The sequence below is a fragment of the Ipomoea triloba genome, chromosome 9 (genome assembly GCF_003576645.1).
Source record: "Ipomoea triloba cultivar NCNSP0323 chromosome 9, ASM357664v1".
In the NCBI taxonomy this organism is placed as follows: domain Eukaryota; kingdom Viridiplantae; phylum Streptophyta; class Magnoliopsida; order Solanales; family Convolvulaceae; genus Ipomoea; species Ipomoea triloba.
The window spans coordinates 12,274,063-12,294,062 of NC_044924.1; the positions used below are offsets into that span (position 1 = coordinate 12,274,063).

At 32.0% G+C, this 20,000-nt stretch overlaps 1 protein-coding gene across 2 annotated transcripts; it reads left to right on the forward strand.

The window, feature by feature from the left end:
- The first annotated feature begins 16,954 nt into the window (after positions 1 to 16,954).
- LOC116029170 (cinnamoyl-CoA reductase 1-like) lies at positions 16,955 to 19,667 on the forward strand. 2 transcript variants are annotated; one of them, XM_031271075.1, is made up of 6 exons: positions 16,955 to 17,084; positions 17,170 to 17,339; positions 17,478 to 17,672; positions 18,829 to 18,994; positions 19,092 to 19,278; positions 19,385 to 19,667. In XM_031271075.1, the coding sequence occupies exons 1-6, from the start codon at positions 16,967 to 16,969 to the stop codon at positions 19,527 to 19,529; spliced, it is 981 nt and encodes a 326-aa protein (XP_031126935.1). In that variant the 5' UTR covers positions 16,955 to 16,966; the 3' UTR covers positions 19,530 to 19,667. The 2 variants fall into 2 exon arrangements, with proteins under 2 accessions (XP_031126935.1, XP_031126936.1); XM_031271076.1 differs by lacking the exon at positions 17,478 to 17,672.
- Positions 19,668 to 20,000: the final 333 nt, after the last annotated feature.

The window sequence follows — 20,000 nt, forward strand, 5'->3', positions numbered from 1 at the left end:
ATATGGCTTGGCGAATGGCGATAGAAATGAAGAAAAGCAATTTGAAGAAAATTATGTGTATTTACATTTTACTATACATATAGTAAGTAGTAACCAAAAGCTTTATATACAATATATGGTGTATATATGATATAACACATGTTTTCTGAAAATTATAGTTTAAAAAATAGAAATTAGATAACCTATACAATAAGACGATGGCTGATGAGATATGAATTTGCGGGTGATTAGAAGGTTTAATGGAATGAAAACTCTTTGACAAATCCCCCAGCGTTGACGTTAGCAAAGAAGCCTACCAAGCTAAGTCTCGCCGGTACGGTAGATACGATTTCCGTTTCTCACCTTTTATTCTTGGCAGCTTTATTGCGCAAGTAAAACGCCATTTCAATAATTCTTGTAGTTGCTCTAATAGGTGCAATTGTTGTAGCTCGTCAATAAAAAATTGATATTCAAATTTTCAAAGAATTCAAATAAAACTTTTACAGAGCGGCCAGCGACGACGACAGGGAGTGTCATCCGCTAGCAGCTTCGGTATCTCCGTCCAACATCGCCATATCCAAACCCTCCTCCTCGAGAACCCGCGCTTCGCCACTACTCACATCGCGCTCAAACGGTAGCTTGCCGCCGCCCATCAGGATCTCCGACAGCTTACTGCAGTTGCATCCATGGTCAAGACGGAGTGCGATGCTGAGGTGTGAGGGGTATATGAGAATTTAATTAGAGCGGAGGCCAAGATCCGCGCCATTGCTGAGCTAGCGCAAGTCAAGGATGATATTGAGAAAATGAAAGTTGACCGTGATGAACTTACTGCAAAGTTGAATGAGACTGAGGATGAACTAGAAGAAAAAATTAAAGAGAAACAAAAAATCCACCTCATCATATTATTACCTGCAACCTGGAACTAACCTATAAAATGTTCTAGGCGAAAAAGAAAATTTGATTTGTGGCTCGGTATATACCTTATGAAAGTTCAGGGTGCGACATGCATGAACAATTACATATAGTTCATGGTGCGGAATGAAACTTTAGCCCATAAAGTATAATATTCTAACACATAATGTGAATTATCTTACCCTAGAAGTATCATTATTCTAACTCATAATGTACATTATTCTAACACATAATGTACATTATTCTAACACATAATGTACATTATTCTAACACGTAAGGTGTATTCTCTTATCCCCAGAAGTATCATTATTCTAACACATAATGTACATTATTCCAACTCATAAAATTTAACGATATCGTTTTAAACTATGATCCACACGGCTATATGGACCAACAATTTGCCAGCCACCATTTTCCCTTGTTCTTTTAACAATGAGTTTTGAACTTGTTATTTTAACAATGAGTTTTGAAATATTTTAAAATTTAAATGTTAATAAATTATCGATTAATAATTTTCTCCCAAATCATTTTCTCCCTAATGTTAATAAATTATCGATCTCTGTACACAAATAAAAGTAACTTATAAGAAGTATATCACTAAAAAAATTCTAAATGAGATCGTTTAAATGAAAACATAATATTATTATTATTTTTAATTTAGAGTTAATACCTCCAATAGTCTTCCGAGTATTAGTGATTTACCAGCTGTGGCCCCTCGACTTTTAAATGACAAATAAAATGGGACAGGGGAGTAAAGTGCTATAAATCAGCTCACGTAAATATGAAGAGATAAACTGCATGCAATACTTGAGCAACACTTGAAATATCTCAAATAATAGATATATGAAATTTGGTGCACATACAAACGTATGAACATGCAAACCCAGATGTGTAGATATACACATAGGAAATGGGTTGTGGATAATTAGCAAGATAGAATGGGATAAGTCAGAATGATAAATATATCTTGCATGCAAAAGATGATTCACACAAACCCAGATGATAAGATAAATAAATATGTGATGAATAGTAAATGTGTTGGCTTCATATCAGTTTGCAAAAATAAAAGTATTGCAAGTAAAATAAAGAGTGAAAGAGATTAGATTTATAGTGGTTCAGAGATGGTGTAGGTAAGCCTTCTAGTTCACTCTTCTCCTTTCACTCCAATGAAGAAATTCACTATTTCGTTCATCCAGATACAAATAGTGATTCAAGTGCTACCCAAGCACTTCACCGAGTGTTTCCACTACAAAAAAGAAAAAAAGTGAAAATAACGACGAACGATTTCCATCGCTAAACGGGAGAAATCCGTCGCTAAAATGGGCGTCGTTAGAATTCAGTGACACAATTTATTTCCGTCACTAAAATTTAGCGACGGAAATATCCATCGCTACATGAAAACCATTCGTCGCTAAATTTCTCCCCACGACGATTTGGACATTGAAATTTGCGAGGGAATTGCGACGTAAATTTTCGTCGCTACGTCTAGCAATGGAAAAACCATCGCTACACCCACAATATTTCCGTCGCTGGACTCCTACCACGACAATCTGATGACGAACTTTCTAAGGGAATAGCTACGGATATTTCCGTCGCTAGACTTAGCGACAAAAAGTTCCGTCGCTACATGTAGCGAAGGAAATTGTCGTCGCTAATTTGTTTTTATTATTTAAATTTGATGTCATTTAGCTACAGTTTAGTGACGGAATTATCCGTCGCAAATGTTAACTACGGATTTTTCCGTCGCTATTTCGTTAGTATTCTTTATTTTATTAGATACTTAGCTACGGATTTACTACAATATTTGTCTGTCGCTAAATTTTAAAATTTTAAAAAAAAATTACCCGCTAATTAATATCACATACTTTCATTAACTCTATAATATAATGTGAAAATAAGCAAAGTGGTATACAGAGACATCAAAGGAACAAGTGCAGAAGATCTGGCAATATCATTCAACTGCAGCAAGAATGTTCCATGCCAAGGTATTATGTTGAACAATGTAAGATTAACAGGTTCAGGAGAGGCAAAAAACATCACAACTTCATGTTCACAAGTTGAGTATATAACTAAAGGAGATGTTTTCCCCAGTTGTAACTACACAGACAATATCAGCTGAATAAATTCTATAAGCATCATCGGGTTTTACAAACAGCACAAAAAAACCCTCGAGTGTACCTACGTTTTCATTGTTGTTGTTACTCGGGATTGGTCTCATCTTTATCCCGAAGAATTAGAACCTATCGCGCATAGTCTATGATAATGAATGTTGTATATAGGCCTATAGGGTAACAAAATAAGCATAGCTAAGTATACATTAGTTCATCTTCTCTAACAGCATATGGCACTAGCAGGATACCCTTAGCCTTCGTAAAAATATCTGTCGAACCAGTGGTCATTTCAGCAGCGGGAGAGTCCAAAACAAAGCCGAGTATGGCCACCAGTGTCTCGTCAAATAGAGATTTGATTGTCTACGAGCATAAAACCATTTTAACGCAATTAGGCCACAAAAGACGAGGAAATGGAATCAAATGAAATATAGAAATCGCGAGAGTACATACAGTGTAGTGGAGGAAAGCAACATCAACTTTGCGTTTCCCTAACAGTTGGTCTCTGTCCATACATTTTCAATACTAAATCTCCATAAATCTGGTACTTTTCGAGAACCTAAGTACAGAGAAATTTTTGATTAAGCAGGCAAGATGTAAATAAGGTACATAATAAGGTACAGAGAAATTTTGGATTAGGCAGGCAAGATGTAACTAAGGTACATAATAAGGTACAGAGAAATTTTGGATTAGGCAGGCAAGATGTAACTAAGGTACATAATAAGGTACAGAGAAATTTTGGATAAGGTAAATAAGATAAGCCCAACTGCGGCTGATTGAAACCCCCCCCCCCACCAAAAAAAAATTGGAAAAAGAAATTCATTTTGTTTAAAATGTGTTACCTCATTAATGGTATTTATGCCTCCATTTATTGTAAACTGTAGGTCAGGAAAATCACACAAGAGAGCATAGAAATACTCATATCTGCAGGAAAAAATTTAGTTGCACAGTCTACATAAAATCCAAGTGCATTCAATGAAAAGAAAGTATGCATTTCCTATTGAAGCAATTGAGGTTAAAGAATCATTGGCATTCACAAATATGGAGTTCAATGAACACTACCTAAAGATGCTAGAGGCCTATTGTAATTTGCACAATCAATTGGTGACTCAGATCTTTCTGTTAAACCCCAAGGAGGTGATAGATCAAAAAGGGCAAAACTAGGGGTGGCTGGTGAGCCCTGCACCTGCACAATAAGTCAGCACAACACATATTTAATTGATATCATTCATCCCAATGATAACAAAGTAAAGGGATCATTTAGTTCAGTGTTGTTCCATGTCTAAAGTAATGTTATATAAATTTGGCTCAACAATGTGCCATAGATGTCTTAAAGAACCATGACAGAAAGATTCTTCTCAATCTGCTCTAAAAAAATACAATATAAATATTAGAAGAAGAAAATACAAGGCACATATGTTCTCTCTTCGTTGAGATATCAGATATATGTTCTCTCACAGTTTCAGTCTCTGAGACACTCATCTCCGGTAGTCCATCCTTGGTGTCTGCTTGTGTGGTGATCCAGTGGTACTGGTGGAGTAGTGAGTGGTGGAAGTCCTAGCGAGTGTGGTGGTGACTGAATGACTGATGTTCGTTGAAGGCTAGAAACCTTTGTTCTCCGCGGAATTTTTTGGGAGAAATGAAGTAAATCACAAACTCTAGTTTTATATTTTCGATTTAATCATTTTATTGTGATATCCTGTGATATACAGTGTGTCAGTGTGAAATATTTTTCGTGATTTCATGATATTATTTATTTTGGTGGAAGTAGTGTGATTTATTGATATAATTTGTTGTATACACTGTGAAATATCTAGTATTGTGATTTTGGTGGAAGCAATGTGCTTTACTATGATGCATGATTTGTATATTAGCATCAATGTATCACTTTGATACTTTGATAGTCTGATTATGGAGGTATCATTTATGTTTATGGATTGAGGACCCCCTTAAAGAATCTAAATATCTAATATTGTGATTTTTGTGACTAATGTTATATATAGCCTTATGGCCATATGAAATGTTGATCACAAAATGATGAAAATATAATATGAAATTGTGATCTCAATTGTCTTTCCATGGAAGCTTATACATTGTTATGTGCCTATGTGTTGTCATGTCGATGTGATGAACATTCTGAGACCTCTGTTGTCTTTGTGAATGCTTGATGGAATTGTGTTGCACTACTGTGTGGCATTGGCTACTGTTACACTCTTAAATCTTAGTATGTGTATGTCAAGACTGACTGTTTGAGATTTTGTAATACGTTTCTTAATTCATATTAGAGTTAATTCCCAAAATGGTCCCCTGACTATGGTCTTTTCTTAATTTGGTTCCTTGACTTTTAATTGCACCTAAAGTGGTCCCCAGACTATTCAATTTTAAGCCAAAAAGGTCAGCCGTTAGATCTGGTGTCAAATGGATGTTAAAATGAGGGGTAAAACAGGTAATTCAAGTGTTGGTCTCCAATTTAATCAATGTATCCCCAATTCAACAACCTACGCAACTTTTTCTTCAAATTAGGTTTTTGCTCTCCTCAATATGCGTTCAAAATGTGGGATAATCAACTAGAAGGCTAAAATAGTTCATCTTCAACTTCATCTACAAATTTCCCAAGGCAAAAATTTCACTAAAATTTTATTTTGAAATACAATTAAAAATCAATCTATGATTGCACAAAATGAAGAAACTTCACTAAGACTCAAACTCATGACCTCCTAAATAGAAAATCTCACTACATGCCATCTAAGCACAAGGTGTTTAGCTTTTATAACTTATCTAGTTAATGTAGTTTATAAGTTCTATTGTGCATCATCGTATTCAAATTAATTATAAAAAAAAACTTGAAATTGATCTAACTAAAAAAAATATTTATAAATATGATATCAATAGAGAAGATGTGATTTATAATGTGTTTTACCTTCGAACTATTTTATCCAATAATTATATTTCATATTTAATTATGAATATCATTTATCACGTTTTAATATGTTTTATTTATTGCCCTCAATAATTAAGATGTTATGTTCTGCTCTTATTTGTAAGTTGTATTTTGTATTAATTACTTTATTATTTACTATAATAACAATGTGATATTCTATAAGCTTATTTGGTTTTAAATTTTTTATTGGCTTTTTATAAACTACAATGATTTATTTATGAAGGCACAAATGCAGTTATTAATTATTTTGCATTTAGTAAAGAATCTAGAGTTATTTTCATTATAATTACTGTGTACGCAAAAATGTTAAAAACATGTAAATCTTATTTGAAGTTATTCGATATTAGTATTTTTTTCTTTATTTAATTTAAATTTTAGTTATGAAAATATATATTAATTTCATATAGAGCCCAATTTTGTTGTTATGCCCCGGGCCTATAAAATGATAGGACCGGGCCTGACCAAACTTCAGTTGGCTTTTTTGCCCAACCGACTTTTTAGTTGGCTTACTTGGAAAGTTTAACAAGATGAAGAATAATTCATCTGTATAGTTAATATTTAGAGAATAAGTATCAAATACTGTATAGTTAATTTTTAGCACAATCCGCCATTACTTGACAAAATATATTTTCAGTGCATTGAAAATATCTTCCAATACTAAAAAATAATATTCAAGTGCTTGAAAGCACTGGAAAACAAAATTGGAATGATATTGACGCACATTAATTTCATAGAAACATGAAACTAAAGAAAATATTAAATTAGGTGTTTTAAGTCTGGAATCGCGAATTGATGTATAATTCACTAATAATTCCACACTCATAATTCACAAAGCAATAGTTAATACTGACTTTTAATTCTCACAAAGACCAAAAAAATGCAATTTCGCTTTCTATTTTTGAATTAGGTGTTTAAAGTCTGGAATTGCGAATTGATGTAGCCACCAAAATAGACAACTTGAATAATATGGATCGTTATTTTTGAACCATGTCCACTTTGAACATTCAAATTTGAAAAGCACGCAATCTATGTGCACCACATGAATGTTTAGAAAGCTACAAAAAGTAGTTAACTACGTAACAACGTAACTTATATCAACAAAGACAAATTTGTGAGTTTTTGGTAATGGATATCTTCTGTGTATATGGTGTTAATCAAATTCAATGCAAAATTTTCAAACTATTTGATGTTGAAGTTTACGGCTGCTTTAATACTGTCTCATTTTACCATGATTTTGGCCAAAAATCTTATTATTAACTAAAATCATCTTATAATTCTAAGATTACAAAATTATGTGACATTAGTGGGATAAGATTACAAATTTATGTAACATTAGTGGGATAAGGTTACAAGTTTATGTGACATTATCAATTCAGTTTTTGTTTAAAAGAAATTAAATAAAATTAAATGCCTACATGTCTTGAAAGGCTTGCAATATAGCATTTCAAGTGTCTTATTGTCACTTTTATTTCAAGCCTCACATTGCCTTTTCAGTAAAGGGGCCCAATATTTTTTTAAAGGTATTATTATTGTTGTTCACCAGTACAAAAATGAACAAAGGAGATTGACCTTTCGCAACCCTTCTAAAAGAAAAGTAGTGTATTCTTAAAAAACACTCGTGTTGGTAAAACTGTAAATATTTGAATAAGAATCTGTAATTGTTGCTAACTAAAATAGTTGTGATTTGAAAAAAATGCGGGTAGTTTTCGCAACCGTTTCTTTAACAAACGGTCATGGAAACTGAATATTAAAATAATAATAATATACTTTCCGCGACCGTTCCTCTTGGAACAACCGCGGAAAGTTAATTAAAACCCTAGGGGATTGCGATTGCCTACAATGCTCTCCTTCTCTATTCTGCTCTTCATCTCTCCAAAGCTCTGCTTCTCCACACCATCAACGACGCCACCCTCGATGATGCCACCGCCATTGCAGCCTCCACTGCCACCATCCATCGCCACCACCATTATTGCAACGAATTTCCATTGTCGACACCCCTACCACGCTCTACCGCCGATGCCATCCACAAGCCACATCCGACCCAACGCCACCAGTAGGCGTCAACCACCGCCGCTAGCTCACATCAATCGATCTTGTTGATTTTTTTTTTTAAATTTTTTAAAAATATGATTTTTATTATTATTTTGATAAATATTGTATTTGATGAATTTAAATAAATTTTATTACGAATTTGTATTATATTATTTATTATTATTTATTATTATTATATCTTGAATTGTTAAAGAATATGGATTTTGGTGAATATATGTATAAATTTGTGGATTTTTTGTGCTTATATATTAATGTGTATGTTATGTTTTTGATTTTTTTTTTTAATTTGTATTTCAAAATTCGATTATTTTTTAAAATTCAATTATTTTTTAGGATGAATTATTGTAATTAAATATTAAAGTGTGCATACCTATAAGGCTTGATGAGTTATGTATACTTTGATTATACATTAGTTATTTACTTATTTTGATGAATTAAGTGCTTTGATTACAAATTAGGTTGTTTGATAAATTAGGTATGTAGCTAGTTTGATAAATTAAGTATTTGATTAGTTAGGTGTATACATGATGATTGGTAATAGGTTGTTATTATTGAAAGAAAATTTGAATTACATGGATCTAAACAAATATTAGGTGAATTAAATATATGATGATTGGTAATAGGATTCACTTTTAAAAATATAAGAATATTGTAAGGATGAAAATAGTCTAAATAATACTCCCTCTATTCCATTTTACCCGTCCTATTTAATATTCATTGGTCTAATCAATTCTTTCTTTATTACTTATTTTCTTTAGTAATTTTTTTTTAATTTTTAAATTTATTCTTTTGTGTTTAATAGTACTTTTAATGTAGTTTCTAAATATATAAATTTTATATATTAATGCTAAACTTAATATTATGAAAAATTAGATTAAACATAACTTCAGTCAAGACTCGTTAAATGAATCAGACAACCAAAATGGGATGGAGGTAGTAGTAGATTACATGTCTTGTTTCATTTTATACTTCAAATGTACCTACTGAAATTTGGACCAAAGAGTGCTAGAGATAAGCGCTCACTTGATGCTAAATAATGATTCTAGTAAATAAGAATAATGCATTTTGTTTTTCCAAAAAAGAGATGAATACCGACACTGCAAGAAAAATGCTCATAGACAACGATTAAAAACTGTTGTCTGAGGTAAAATTTCTGTTGTTGAAGCCGGCGTTGTTGTAAGTCCCGCGCAAAGACAACGATTTTTAACCGTTGTCTTTTCTAGAAAAGACAACGATTAAAAATCATTGTCTATTGAGTGTTGTTGAAGCTGGTGTTGTTGAAAGTCACGCACATAGACAACGGTTTTTAACCGTTATCTATTCTAGAAAAGACAACGATTAAAAATCGTTGTCTATTGAGTGTTGTTGAAGCCGGTGTTGTTGTAAGTCCCGTGCAAAGACAACGGGTTTTAACCGTTGTCTTTTCAAGCTTGAAAAGACAACGATTAAAAACTATTGTTGAAATTAGTATTGTTAAAATGCCAAATTAATTATTAATTATTTGATAAATTTTTACAAACGCTACATTTAGCAGCATTTGCATATGACATTTTGAGAAAAAATAATTTCTCACAAAACGCCTCTAATTAATAAAATTAGTTTAAAAAAACGTTGGAGTTGAGGGCCGAACCCTCAATGGGATTTGGCAAATAATAGAGCCTTGAGGCTCCTATAAGGCTCTATTCCCACTTTTCCCACCGATGTGGGACGGTGGGAAAAGCGGGGAGTATAAAAGGAAGCAGCAAAAATATGCGGCTTCCTTCTTTCTTCTTGATTTTTTTTAATTTTGATTTTGATTTTATATAAATATTATTATTAAAGTTAATTTATTTTTTGTCCTAGATTTATATGTGACTGTTCACTTTAGTCTCTTTTTTATGATAACATTCACTTTTGGTCCTAGTATTATACTATTATTGTGACATGACCATTTTTGGTCATCTATCAATAAAAACAACTTAAATGTCGTTAAATACAAAGGTATTTCGGTCTATAATTATGAATTTTTCAAAAAAAAAAACATAAACAGCTATTCATGTTTATAGTGGGGCAACCTATTACACGACGTTGTTTATTATTATTATTATTATTCAACCTATTCACGTTGTTGTTGATATTATTATTATTATTATTATTATTATTATTATTATTATTATTATTATTATATATATACCCTTTTAGGTCATTTTAAATGTTAATCACTAACATAAACAACTAATTTTATCAAGTATCTTTTACAAAACGCTAATATATATTATCCGTTAGTCAAACTCGCTAATACAATTTGTTTGTTAAATAAAATCGTTGTCTAAATAAAAAACGGGTGCACATGCAAAGACAACTATTTTAATAAACTGTTGTCTTTGAAGTGTTGTCTATTAAAGTTTGCTTAAAGACAACACACAAACGACAACAGTTAAATAAAACTGTTGTCTTTAAAAAAATAAACGCGCAAAGACAACGATTTTAAAAAACCGTTGTCTTTGTAGTGTTCTGTATTTAAGTGCACATAAAGACAACACATCAATGATAATGGTTACATAAAACCGTTGTTTAATTAAAAAACCGAATGCACATAGACAACAGTTTTAAAAAACTGTTGTCTTTGAAGTGTTGTACTGTTGTCTTTGAAGTGTTGTGTATTAAAATGCGTTTAATAACAACACACCAACAACAACTGCTAAATAAAACCGTTGTCTTAAAAAGAAATAAACGCGCAAAGACAACGGTTTTAAAATACCGTTATCTTTGTAGTGTTGTGTATTCAAGTGCATTTAAAGACAACACACCAACTACAACTGTTAAATAAAACTGTTGTCTAAATAAAAAAACCGGGTTCACAAAGACAACGGTTTTAATAAACCGTTGTCTTTGAAGTATTGTCTATTCAAGTGTGCTTAAAGACAACTGACAAACGACAACGGTTAAATAAAATCGTTGTCTTGAAAAGAAAAATCGTGCAAAGACAACCGTTTTAAAAAACCGTTTTCTTTGTAGTGTTGTGTATTCAAGTGCACTTAAAGACAACACATCAACGACAACGGTTACATAAAACTGTTGTCTTCTTTTTTTTTTTTTTTTTTTTAAATGCACATAGACAATGGTTTTTAAAAATCGTTGTCTTTGCAGTGTTGTCTTTTGACAAAATGCACAAAGACAACACACTAAAGACAACGGTTCGGTAAAAACCGTTGTCTTTGATTAAAGTGTTGCGTCAAAGACAACAGTTTACAACACTTTTGTCAAAAACTGTTGTCTTTTTAGTGTTGTCTATGTGCATTTTTCTTTCAGTGGGATATTGACTCTTTGTATTTTTGTAATAGAGTCAATAGTGCTCAAAAAATTTTATTCTCACCTAATTTCAAAGACAAGTAAATTTCTTCGTTTAGTTAGCTAGGGAGAATGGTAATTACGTGAAAAATAAAAGATACCCTTGAGACGAAAGTGCCTGGACATTTTGGTTTTTGTACTACTTATTCCCACACTATTCCTCTAAAACTACAATTCGTTTCCTCATAATACCCTCATTATCCAAATGCCCTGTAATATCTGTTGGTAAAATAGCTTGAAATGACATTTTAAGTGGCTATTTTGTGGTGCAAATATATGTGGGTCTACTTTCGATTTGGGTTTGGTCAAAGCGTATTCGGGTTTTTCGTAGTTAGACGAAGAGAATAATATATTGTACGCTCAAAACGGATAATGGGTGAATGAGAAATTGATTTTCAAAGTAGACTCATTTGAGTTGAAAAATAAAGGGAAAAAGCTTTAAAGTACCTTTTGTCCCACATTGATTTGGGAAGTGGGTCTGCACCACTATTTATACAATAACCTTTCTAAGACTTATTGAATTGTATAGCATAGAGGCTCTCTTGTGTGCGTAGGGGGTGCAAATGAAATCTCAAAATAAGCCTGATGAAAAGGCTTGACTCCTGTAAGCGGGCATAAGTTATGCATGTTTTTCTTTTCTACATAGAGTCACTGAACTCGGGTAGCAGAATGGTTAACTCCTTGTTGTCTCATCGTCTCGCGACCGTTCAAGTCTTACTTCAGCTGTTATAGGAGTTTCAAGACATGATTTTATTATAAGATTAATGTCATGATTAAATGTTATTAATCCTTGATTAATAATTCAGCTGTTATAGGAGTTTCAAGACATGATTTTATTATAAGATTAATGTCATGATTAAATGTTATTAATCCTTGAACTCCTATATAAGTTGATTGCTCTTGATTGTTGAGCAGCAGATTTTACATAACACAATGAAATCCTCTTTTCTCTCTCAAAACTCTAGTCCTCCTCCTTTCTTGCCTACTGTGTTCATATGTTTTGATTTTGTTCGTCGGGTTTCATTGTTTGAGTGCTCAAACTTGAAGCCGTAGCTTGTTTTATCATGGAAAACTTAGGCTACAATGTTCGTAGCACGAAGATTGGTAGCAAATAAGGTTTTAAAGACAGTGTAGTGATTTCATGACTCAATCTAACCACCTACCAGAAAACCCTTTTCGTTCTTGTGCTTGTTATTTTTCTAAAAATATTTTTTTCATAGTAATATTTCATATATAACAAGCTTAAAACCTTTTTTTTTTTTGAAAACCACAAGCTTAAAACCTTATTTCATTTGTTTTGTCTCTAATTTCGTCGAAGAAATGGAGAACCACGCACTTCCCGTTCACAATGGGGAGGACAATGTTGTTCAAAACAACAATGGTGGGAATGGAACCAATGTCGCGCATCCCAGGCACCGGTGACCGTTGGTTCACAAGAAGGTGTGAGCACCGAGGGGTACATCCCAACGATGCGGGTACCTACGGTACTGAGTGATTCGGTTGAAAGGCCGGAGAAGTTCAATGGTTCGAACTTCAAGAGGTGGCGACAAAAGATGCTGTTCTACTTGGCAACTCTAGGCTTGGCACGATTCTTGACCGAGAGTGTTCTTGAGTTGAAGGAACATGATCCAAAATCTGTTATGACAGTTGGGTTTTGGAAGGATTTGGACTTCCATTGTCGCAACTATATGTTGAACGGATTGTGTGACACGCTATACGATATATATCGTAAGATTGGCACAACGAGAGCGCTGTGCGAAACCTTAGATCATAAGTATAAAAGCGAAGATGCCGGCGCAAAGAAATTTATTGTTAGTTGATTCCTTGACTTTAAAATGGTTGATTCCAAGACCGTGCTAAGTCAGGTTAAAGATTTGCAGTTAATCTTTGACGAGGGCATGGTGATAAGTGAAGCCTTCTTAAGGTGCGTCAGTTGTAAAACTTAAGGTGCATGCGCCATTTAAAAATTAAGATGAGTGGTTTTCCTTCTTAAGGTGCTTTATTTCTGCCTTTGTTTGTGTTCTTAAGTTGGGTATTTTTTGTACTTAAGGTGCTCTATTTTAATGTGGTGGTTCATTTCTACACTTAAAATGCGTCCCTTGTTTGTTAACCAAACAACCACACGGGAACTTGTCATTGCAAGGAACCTTCCTATGACAAATAATTTAAATACTCATCATAAATTTACTAGCTACAGATTCGCGGAATGCGTAGTATGTAGCAAGGACAAAAATAAGTGTAAAATTGTATAATAATAACTAAAATAAATATAAAAATACTTAATTTTATAACTATTACTCAAAAGAGTTGAAAAGTATAAAGGAGAAAAAAGTAATAGAAATAATAAATATATCTACTATACTAATAAGAACCAAAGAGAGTTAGGCCTAAAATGGGTAGAAAAAATGGCGGTCAAATTATTTAATCAAATGGATGGTTCAGATTATTTAGATTTATATTCTTTCTTGAGATTTCCTAATTTATCCTTAATTATATGATTATTCGTTAAGTTTTTCGTTAAATATTCTCTTCTCCGTTAATATTCCGTTAACTTTTAACTTACCCATTAATTTTTATAAGAAAGGTCTTAGGTTCGAACCCCATCTCAATCAAATTTGACATAATTAAGTTCCTCACTCTATTTTACTCTTATTAAATTATTAAATAAATTAGTAGTTACAACAAAGAATGATACATATGTATTTCTTTAATTTAGAATTATGTGTCTACAATACCTTTATTTAAAAAAATTATTCATTATCAAAAAATTAAATTAAATAAGAGAAATAATTTCATTAGTTATATTGTCTTTATTTTCTCTTCTGCAAAGATTCTTTACATTCAAATTTATCAATTGATATTCATTACATTGTCTATTATCTTATTTTTAAAATATCTTGTAATTAAATATTAAATTTATAATACAAAATAACGTTATATATTTATTTACCAAGCATTTTAGTAATACCATGAAAAAAAATTTTTAAAAAAATAATTTGAAACTAATTATATTAACTACTTGGGGATTGGTTAATAAAGAGAGTACTCAAATAACCCAACAAATTGAAGCGGAATCACTCTATTTTACTCTTATTGAATTAAATAAATTAGTAGTTACAACAAATTAAAAAATGATACATGTGGATTTCTTTAATTTAGAATTATGTGTCTACAATGCCTTTATTTAAAAAAAATATTCATTATCAATAAATTAAATAAGAAAAATAATTTCATTAGTTATATTGTCTTTTTATTTTCTCTAATGCAAAGATTTTGTACATTCAAATTCATCAATTGATATTCATTAAATTGTCCATTATGTTCTTTTTACACTATCTTGTAATTAAATATCAAAGTTATAATACAAAATAATGTTATATATTTATTTACCAAGTATTTTATTAATACCATGAAAAAAATAAAAAAGAAACCAATCATATTAACTACTTGAGGATTTGTTGACAATGAAATTACTCAAATAATCTATTACCCAGCAAATTGAAGCGAGAAACTATCTTTTAATATCTTTGGAATACATCATATTTAAAATTTTCAAATTTTTACTAATTTATTTAATCTTTTTCGTTAAACTAGGGATTTCTTTATCCACAATAACTCATTCAACAATAATGGTTGAACCAAATGAACCCCGAGCAGAACACCTGAAGGAAAGTTCATAGCTCCTATATCATAATCCCATTGCATGACGTTGTCATCTATGTCATCAAAACAATAGTACAAACAAGTGCATATTATCCATCTTCCCCCAGCACACTATATATATAATGAGACAACATCTTCCCGTGACACACAACATGAATGCAAACAGTCTAGAGTGTGTGCAATTTGTCCAATATCAGCGCACACAGTTTAATGTAGTGTGTGCATTCCTATAGTAGACTTTAATTTGTGTAATTGGTTCTCACCTGATCCGTCTCCTGTGTGTGTGTGTGTGTGTGTGTGTGTATAGGGGCATGCTCTAATGAGAACAAGTGCCCATGACAGAAATAAGAACCATTTATAGCTGTTCACGTGTCCAGATCAATAAATCAGATGTTATTTTTAAAAAATGACGCGGTGACATTTTTGTAAATAACTCAAACTTTAGTGCAAGTAATATGTTATAAGTGCAAGTAGCTGATGCACCTTTGCAAGTACAAAGTGCAAGTAATTTACCTTGTTAACATTCGTGCACCTAGGTGCATCTAATTATAACCTTAGGTACAACTAGTTATAACGTTAAGTGCACTTAGTATTGATGCTCAGTGTAAATTTTACTTGCACTTGTAATACATCTTACTTGCACTTCGACGATGTTCAATTATTTATGAAAATGCCACCGCGTTATTTTTTAAAAATCAATGTTTCTAATCCGTTAGATTTGGACACGTAAATGGATGACATGCGTTCTGATTTCTCTCTGTTGGGCGAGTGGTTCTCATTTGAATGTGATCATATATATATATATATATATATATATATATATATATATATATATATTTATTTATTTATTTATATATATATAAATTTTTTGAGGGCAGCTCCCAACCTCATTCCTTTGCACCTGTCTATTTCTTTATGGAGTAAGTTTGGCTGTTACATTTGAGTGGACCATATGAAATTAACGACAAAATGAGTGGTCCACACTTTACACAATTGTTTATATTGTAGGCTGAAGTTTACAATACCCAGGGTAAATTATGTACACTTTATGTGTGTGTGTATACACACTGCATTTAACATATTATATACATTTAGTTTATTTATAGACAATAACTGAAAATACATAGGGGTGTTTGGTAAATAGTTGTTAGCTGATAGCTAATAGTGGATTGACTTAGTTAATAGTTGTTAGCGGATACGAAACTCGTTAACAGTAATCACATGTCCCATTGTTAATTACCTTCACGGTACTAGGCAACGGGCATATGAGCCTTGTCGATGAGCTCAAGTACCCAGCTACTTAATACCTTGAAGAGACAATGAGAGTAACGGGGCTGGAAGACAAAACTGTTGAACCCGCTTGCACAATCTCATTTAAAAAAAAAAAATTATTGCAGGTGTTTTGAAAAATTAATTTATTTTCTCAAAAAACATATTAAAAAAACTGTTTTGAGTATCTTTTAGAATTTTTTTGCGTTTTGAAACAATAAGTTGATTAACCAAATATTATTGTCCATCAATTATGTTACTAAAAAGTGCCATTAATATGTTAAACAGTAAGTACATAATGTCATTTTGGATCAGTACACTAAATGCAAGGTGGACCTGATCCATTGCCTACCATAATTTGTCCACTTCACTAATCAATCGTTTAATTTGTATTATGTGGACATGTAGGGCAAATTATTGCATGGTGGACCAAAAATAAAAAATACATTATTTTTATACTAGAGGTATATTATTTTTGTACTGGTACATTATTTGACAGTATATATCAAATAATGTACCTTCAGTACAAAAATAATGTACCTTAAAATAATGTACATACAATATAAAAATAATGTATATTCAGTATAAAAATAATGTACTTTTTATTTTTGGTCTACATATGGTCCATGCAATAATGATTGGACATGTAGTGTGCCTATGAATATATAAGTAGACAGACTAGATAGGGCAATTTGTAATCTAAAAGAAGAGGATGAGCGGCGAGGGGAAAGTGGTATGCGTGACCGGTGCTTCCGGCTTCATAGCTTCTTGGCTCGTCAAGCATTTGCTCCACCGTGGTTACACCGTCCACGCCACCGTTCGCAGCCTCAGTCAGTCCTCTCTCTCTTCCAATTCAATTGTGAGTTCACATTTTATTTCTGGAAAATCATTGATAGATATATATAATTGATGCAGAGGATCCAAATAAGGTGGCACATCTTCTTTCATTAGATGGTGCCAAGGAAAGACTGCATTTGTTTGAAGCCGACTTACTTGACGAAAACTCTTTTGATCCTGTAATTAATGGGTGTGATGGTGTTTTCCACACAGCATCACCTATTTCTTTTTCACCATCTGCAACTAAGGTTAACCTTTTCCCTTTCTTATGTTAATACCCCTTTCCTCGGTTTAATCTTTGTTGAAGGAAACCCTGTATTTCCCACTTTTCTATACTTATATATCTTCTTTCTGTTTTAAGATGTTTGTCCTTATATATATTTTAGGCAGAACTAGTGGATCCTGCAGTAAAGGGGACACTAAATGTTCTTGGATCATGTGTGAGAACACCTTCCGTGAAAAGGGTAGTGGTGACGTCCTCAACGGCTTCTGTTATGTACAAACCAAATCTTATAATAAGTCTAACTGGTATAATCGATGAGACTTGGTTTTCTGATAAAGAATTTGCAGAGGAAACAAAGGTGTGTTTGTGTTTATATATATATATATATATACACATGTATGCATAGTACACCAGTTCAATAGCTAGAACATATTTCTTTGTGGATTTTATTATATAATGGCTATGTTTGGCAAACCTAGCTGAAAAGGTAGCTGAAAGCTGAAAAGTAGTTGAAAGCTGAAAAGCTATAATCTCGAAGCTGAAATCTGAAGAGCTGTTAAGCTAGCTGTTATGCCTAAAAGTGTTTGGTAAAATTAGCTTTTTGATAAGCTAATAAATGTAAAAAGACTAAAAATGACATCTTTATAAAATTTAAATAGTTTTAAATTTAAATATGTTTGTTTACATATTAAAATATAAAATAATGAAATCAATATATTTTAATAAAATATAGAGTAAGAACATATATTTGAAAATATATAAAGTAAAACAAAATGTTTATAATTCATACAAAAATTATTATTCAAACACAAATGTCAAATTAAAATTACATCAAAATATATTGAAGAGAAAAGGCCAAAAGAGTTTTAATTGAGAGGGGTAAAGGATGTCATTTATTTAAAATAATAAGGATAAAGATGAAAAAAAAGTTAATAAGCTACTAGCTTATTTTTGAAAAGCTACCTAAGGTAGCGTTTCAAAATAAGCTCTTATTTTAAGCCACTAGCTTATTTTGGGAGCATTACCAAACAGAGCTTATAGCTTATTAGTACCTTAAAATAAGCTATAAGCTTCTAAATAAGCTCTGCCAAACACAACCAATGTATGTATTTGGTAAGTGATTGAGACTACTTTTCATTTCCTTATTGAGTTAATTTTATTTTTTGTTCTACATTTTAATGTTTCAGTCCACTTTTACAGATTTTTTATTTTTAAAATGTTTCTTTTAATTTGGTCCTAATATTATTGAGACAAGGTCATTTTTTGTCGTTCAACAAAACTGTTTAGTTTTTTTTTTTTTTTTTGAAAAAAAAAAAGAAGACTAAATGTAGACTGACACTTATAAATCTACAATTAGAAATGGAATTAACTCATTATCTTAGTTCACATTAATCTATTTATGATTGGATACAACACATTATTGTTGAGTCATATCCCTAACTTGATTACAAATCAAGCACCTTAGCTTTTTGCTAATTTAAGTGAAGTTTTTTTTTAAAAAAATATCTTTGTAGCAATGGTATATCTTGTCTAAAGTCCTTGCCGAGGAAGCAGCATGGAAATATGCAGGGGAGAATAGGATTGACATGGTTTCACTGCATCCTGGTCTTGTTATTGGCCCTCTTTTACAACCAATTCTTAATTTTTCAAGTGAGATGATTCTGGGCACCATAAAAGAAGGTAACATCTCCTCAAGAAATGAACATTATGATGATGATATGATAGCATTCTTATTAGAGCCTTAATGGAAGTGACGAATTGAACATTATATTCACAGGAAAGGATTTCATGTCTTTTCCAATCAATTGCTATGTTGATGTTCGAGACGTCGCAAATGCACATATCGAAGCATTTGAGGTACCTTCCGCCAATGGAAGATACTTATTGGTTGGGGAAACAATGCACTCTTCTCAGGTTTTGAAGATTGTTGGCCATCTTTATCCCTCTCTTGCCCTTCCTGAGAAGTAAGATTCAAATCAAGAGTTTGCTTTTTCTATACTGAATGTACATATAGCCCGGCCTTCAAGTGTAGCTAGCTAGATATTAAAGTTTATTTTATTTTGGTGGCAGATATAAAGGAGACTTGCCTATAGTGCCACCATTCAAAGTATCACAGGACAAGGCGAAAAGCTTGGGTATCAACTACACTTCTTTAGAAGTGAGCCTTAAGGATACTATTGAAAGTTTAAAGGAGAAAAACTTCTTGAGCTTCTAGTTTTTGGATTTATTGTTGTCGAATGTTTGTGATTGTTGATCTCTACAGTGTACTAATAAACAATTAAGACTGAACGCTAAACATGTTTTAATATAATTTCAGTCGCTTACTTGTGTTGTGACTTGAGTTTGAGTTAAATATGTATTTTACACACAATAGAAAAAGAAATGGAGGAGTAGACTTTATAGATTAAACTGAAAAACCGAATGCAAGGAATACAAAAATTTATTTATATATCTAGTGCTTGCTACCAGACTTATTACAAAGACTATAAACACCAAGTCAAGGTCAACCTTTCTTGTAACGGAGCTCACAGTGAAACAGAACAACAGAATTGTAAAGGAAAGATATTTTCTCATTAATTATTATGTATTACAGATAGTGGAGAGGTTTATATACAGAGAGAGATAGATGAGCTAATTGGAGGGAAAAGTTGCTAACGGCCACTAACAACCAAGAGGAATGAGATGA

What these genes read in the sequence shown, in the direction of transcription:
- LOC116029170 (XM_031271075.1), top strand. Translation starts at nt 16,967, where the DNA reads ATGAGCGGCGAGGGGAAAGTGGTATGCGTGACCGGTGCTTCCGGCTTC. An exon ending in CGCCACCGTTCGCAGCCTCA is followed by an intron (nt 17,085 to 17,169) that starts GTCAGTCCTCTC and finishes TAATTGATGCAG; the next exon opens with AGGATCCAAATAAGGTGGCA. An exon ending in TCTCTTGCCCTTCCTGAGAA is followed by an intron (nt 19,279 to 19,384) that starts GTAAGATTCAAA and finishes TTTTGGTGGCAG; the next exon opens with ATATAAAGGAGACTTGCCTA.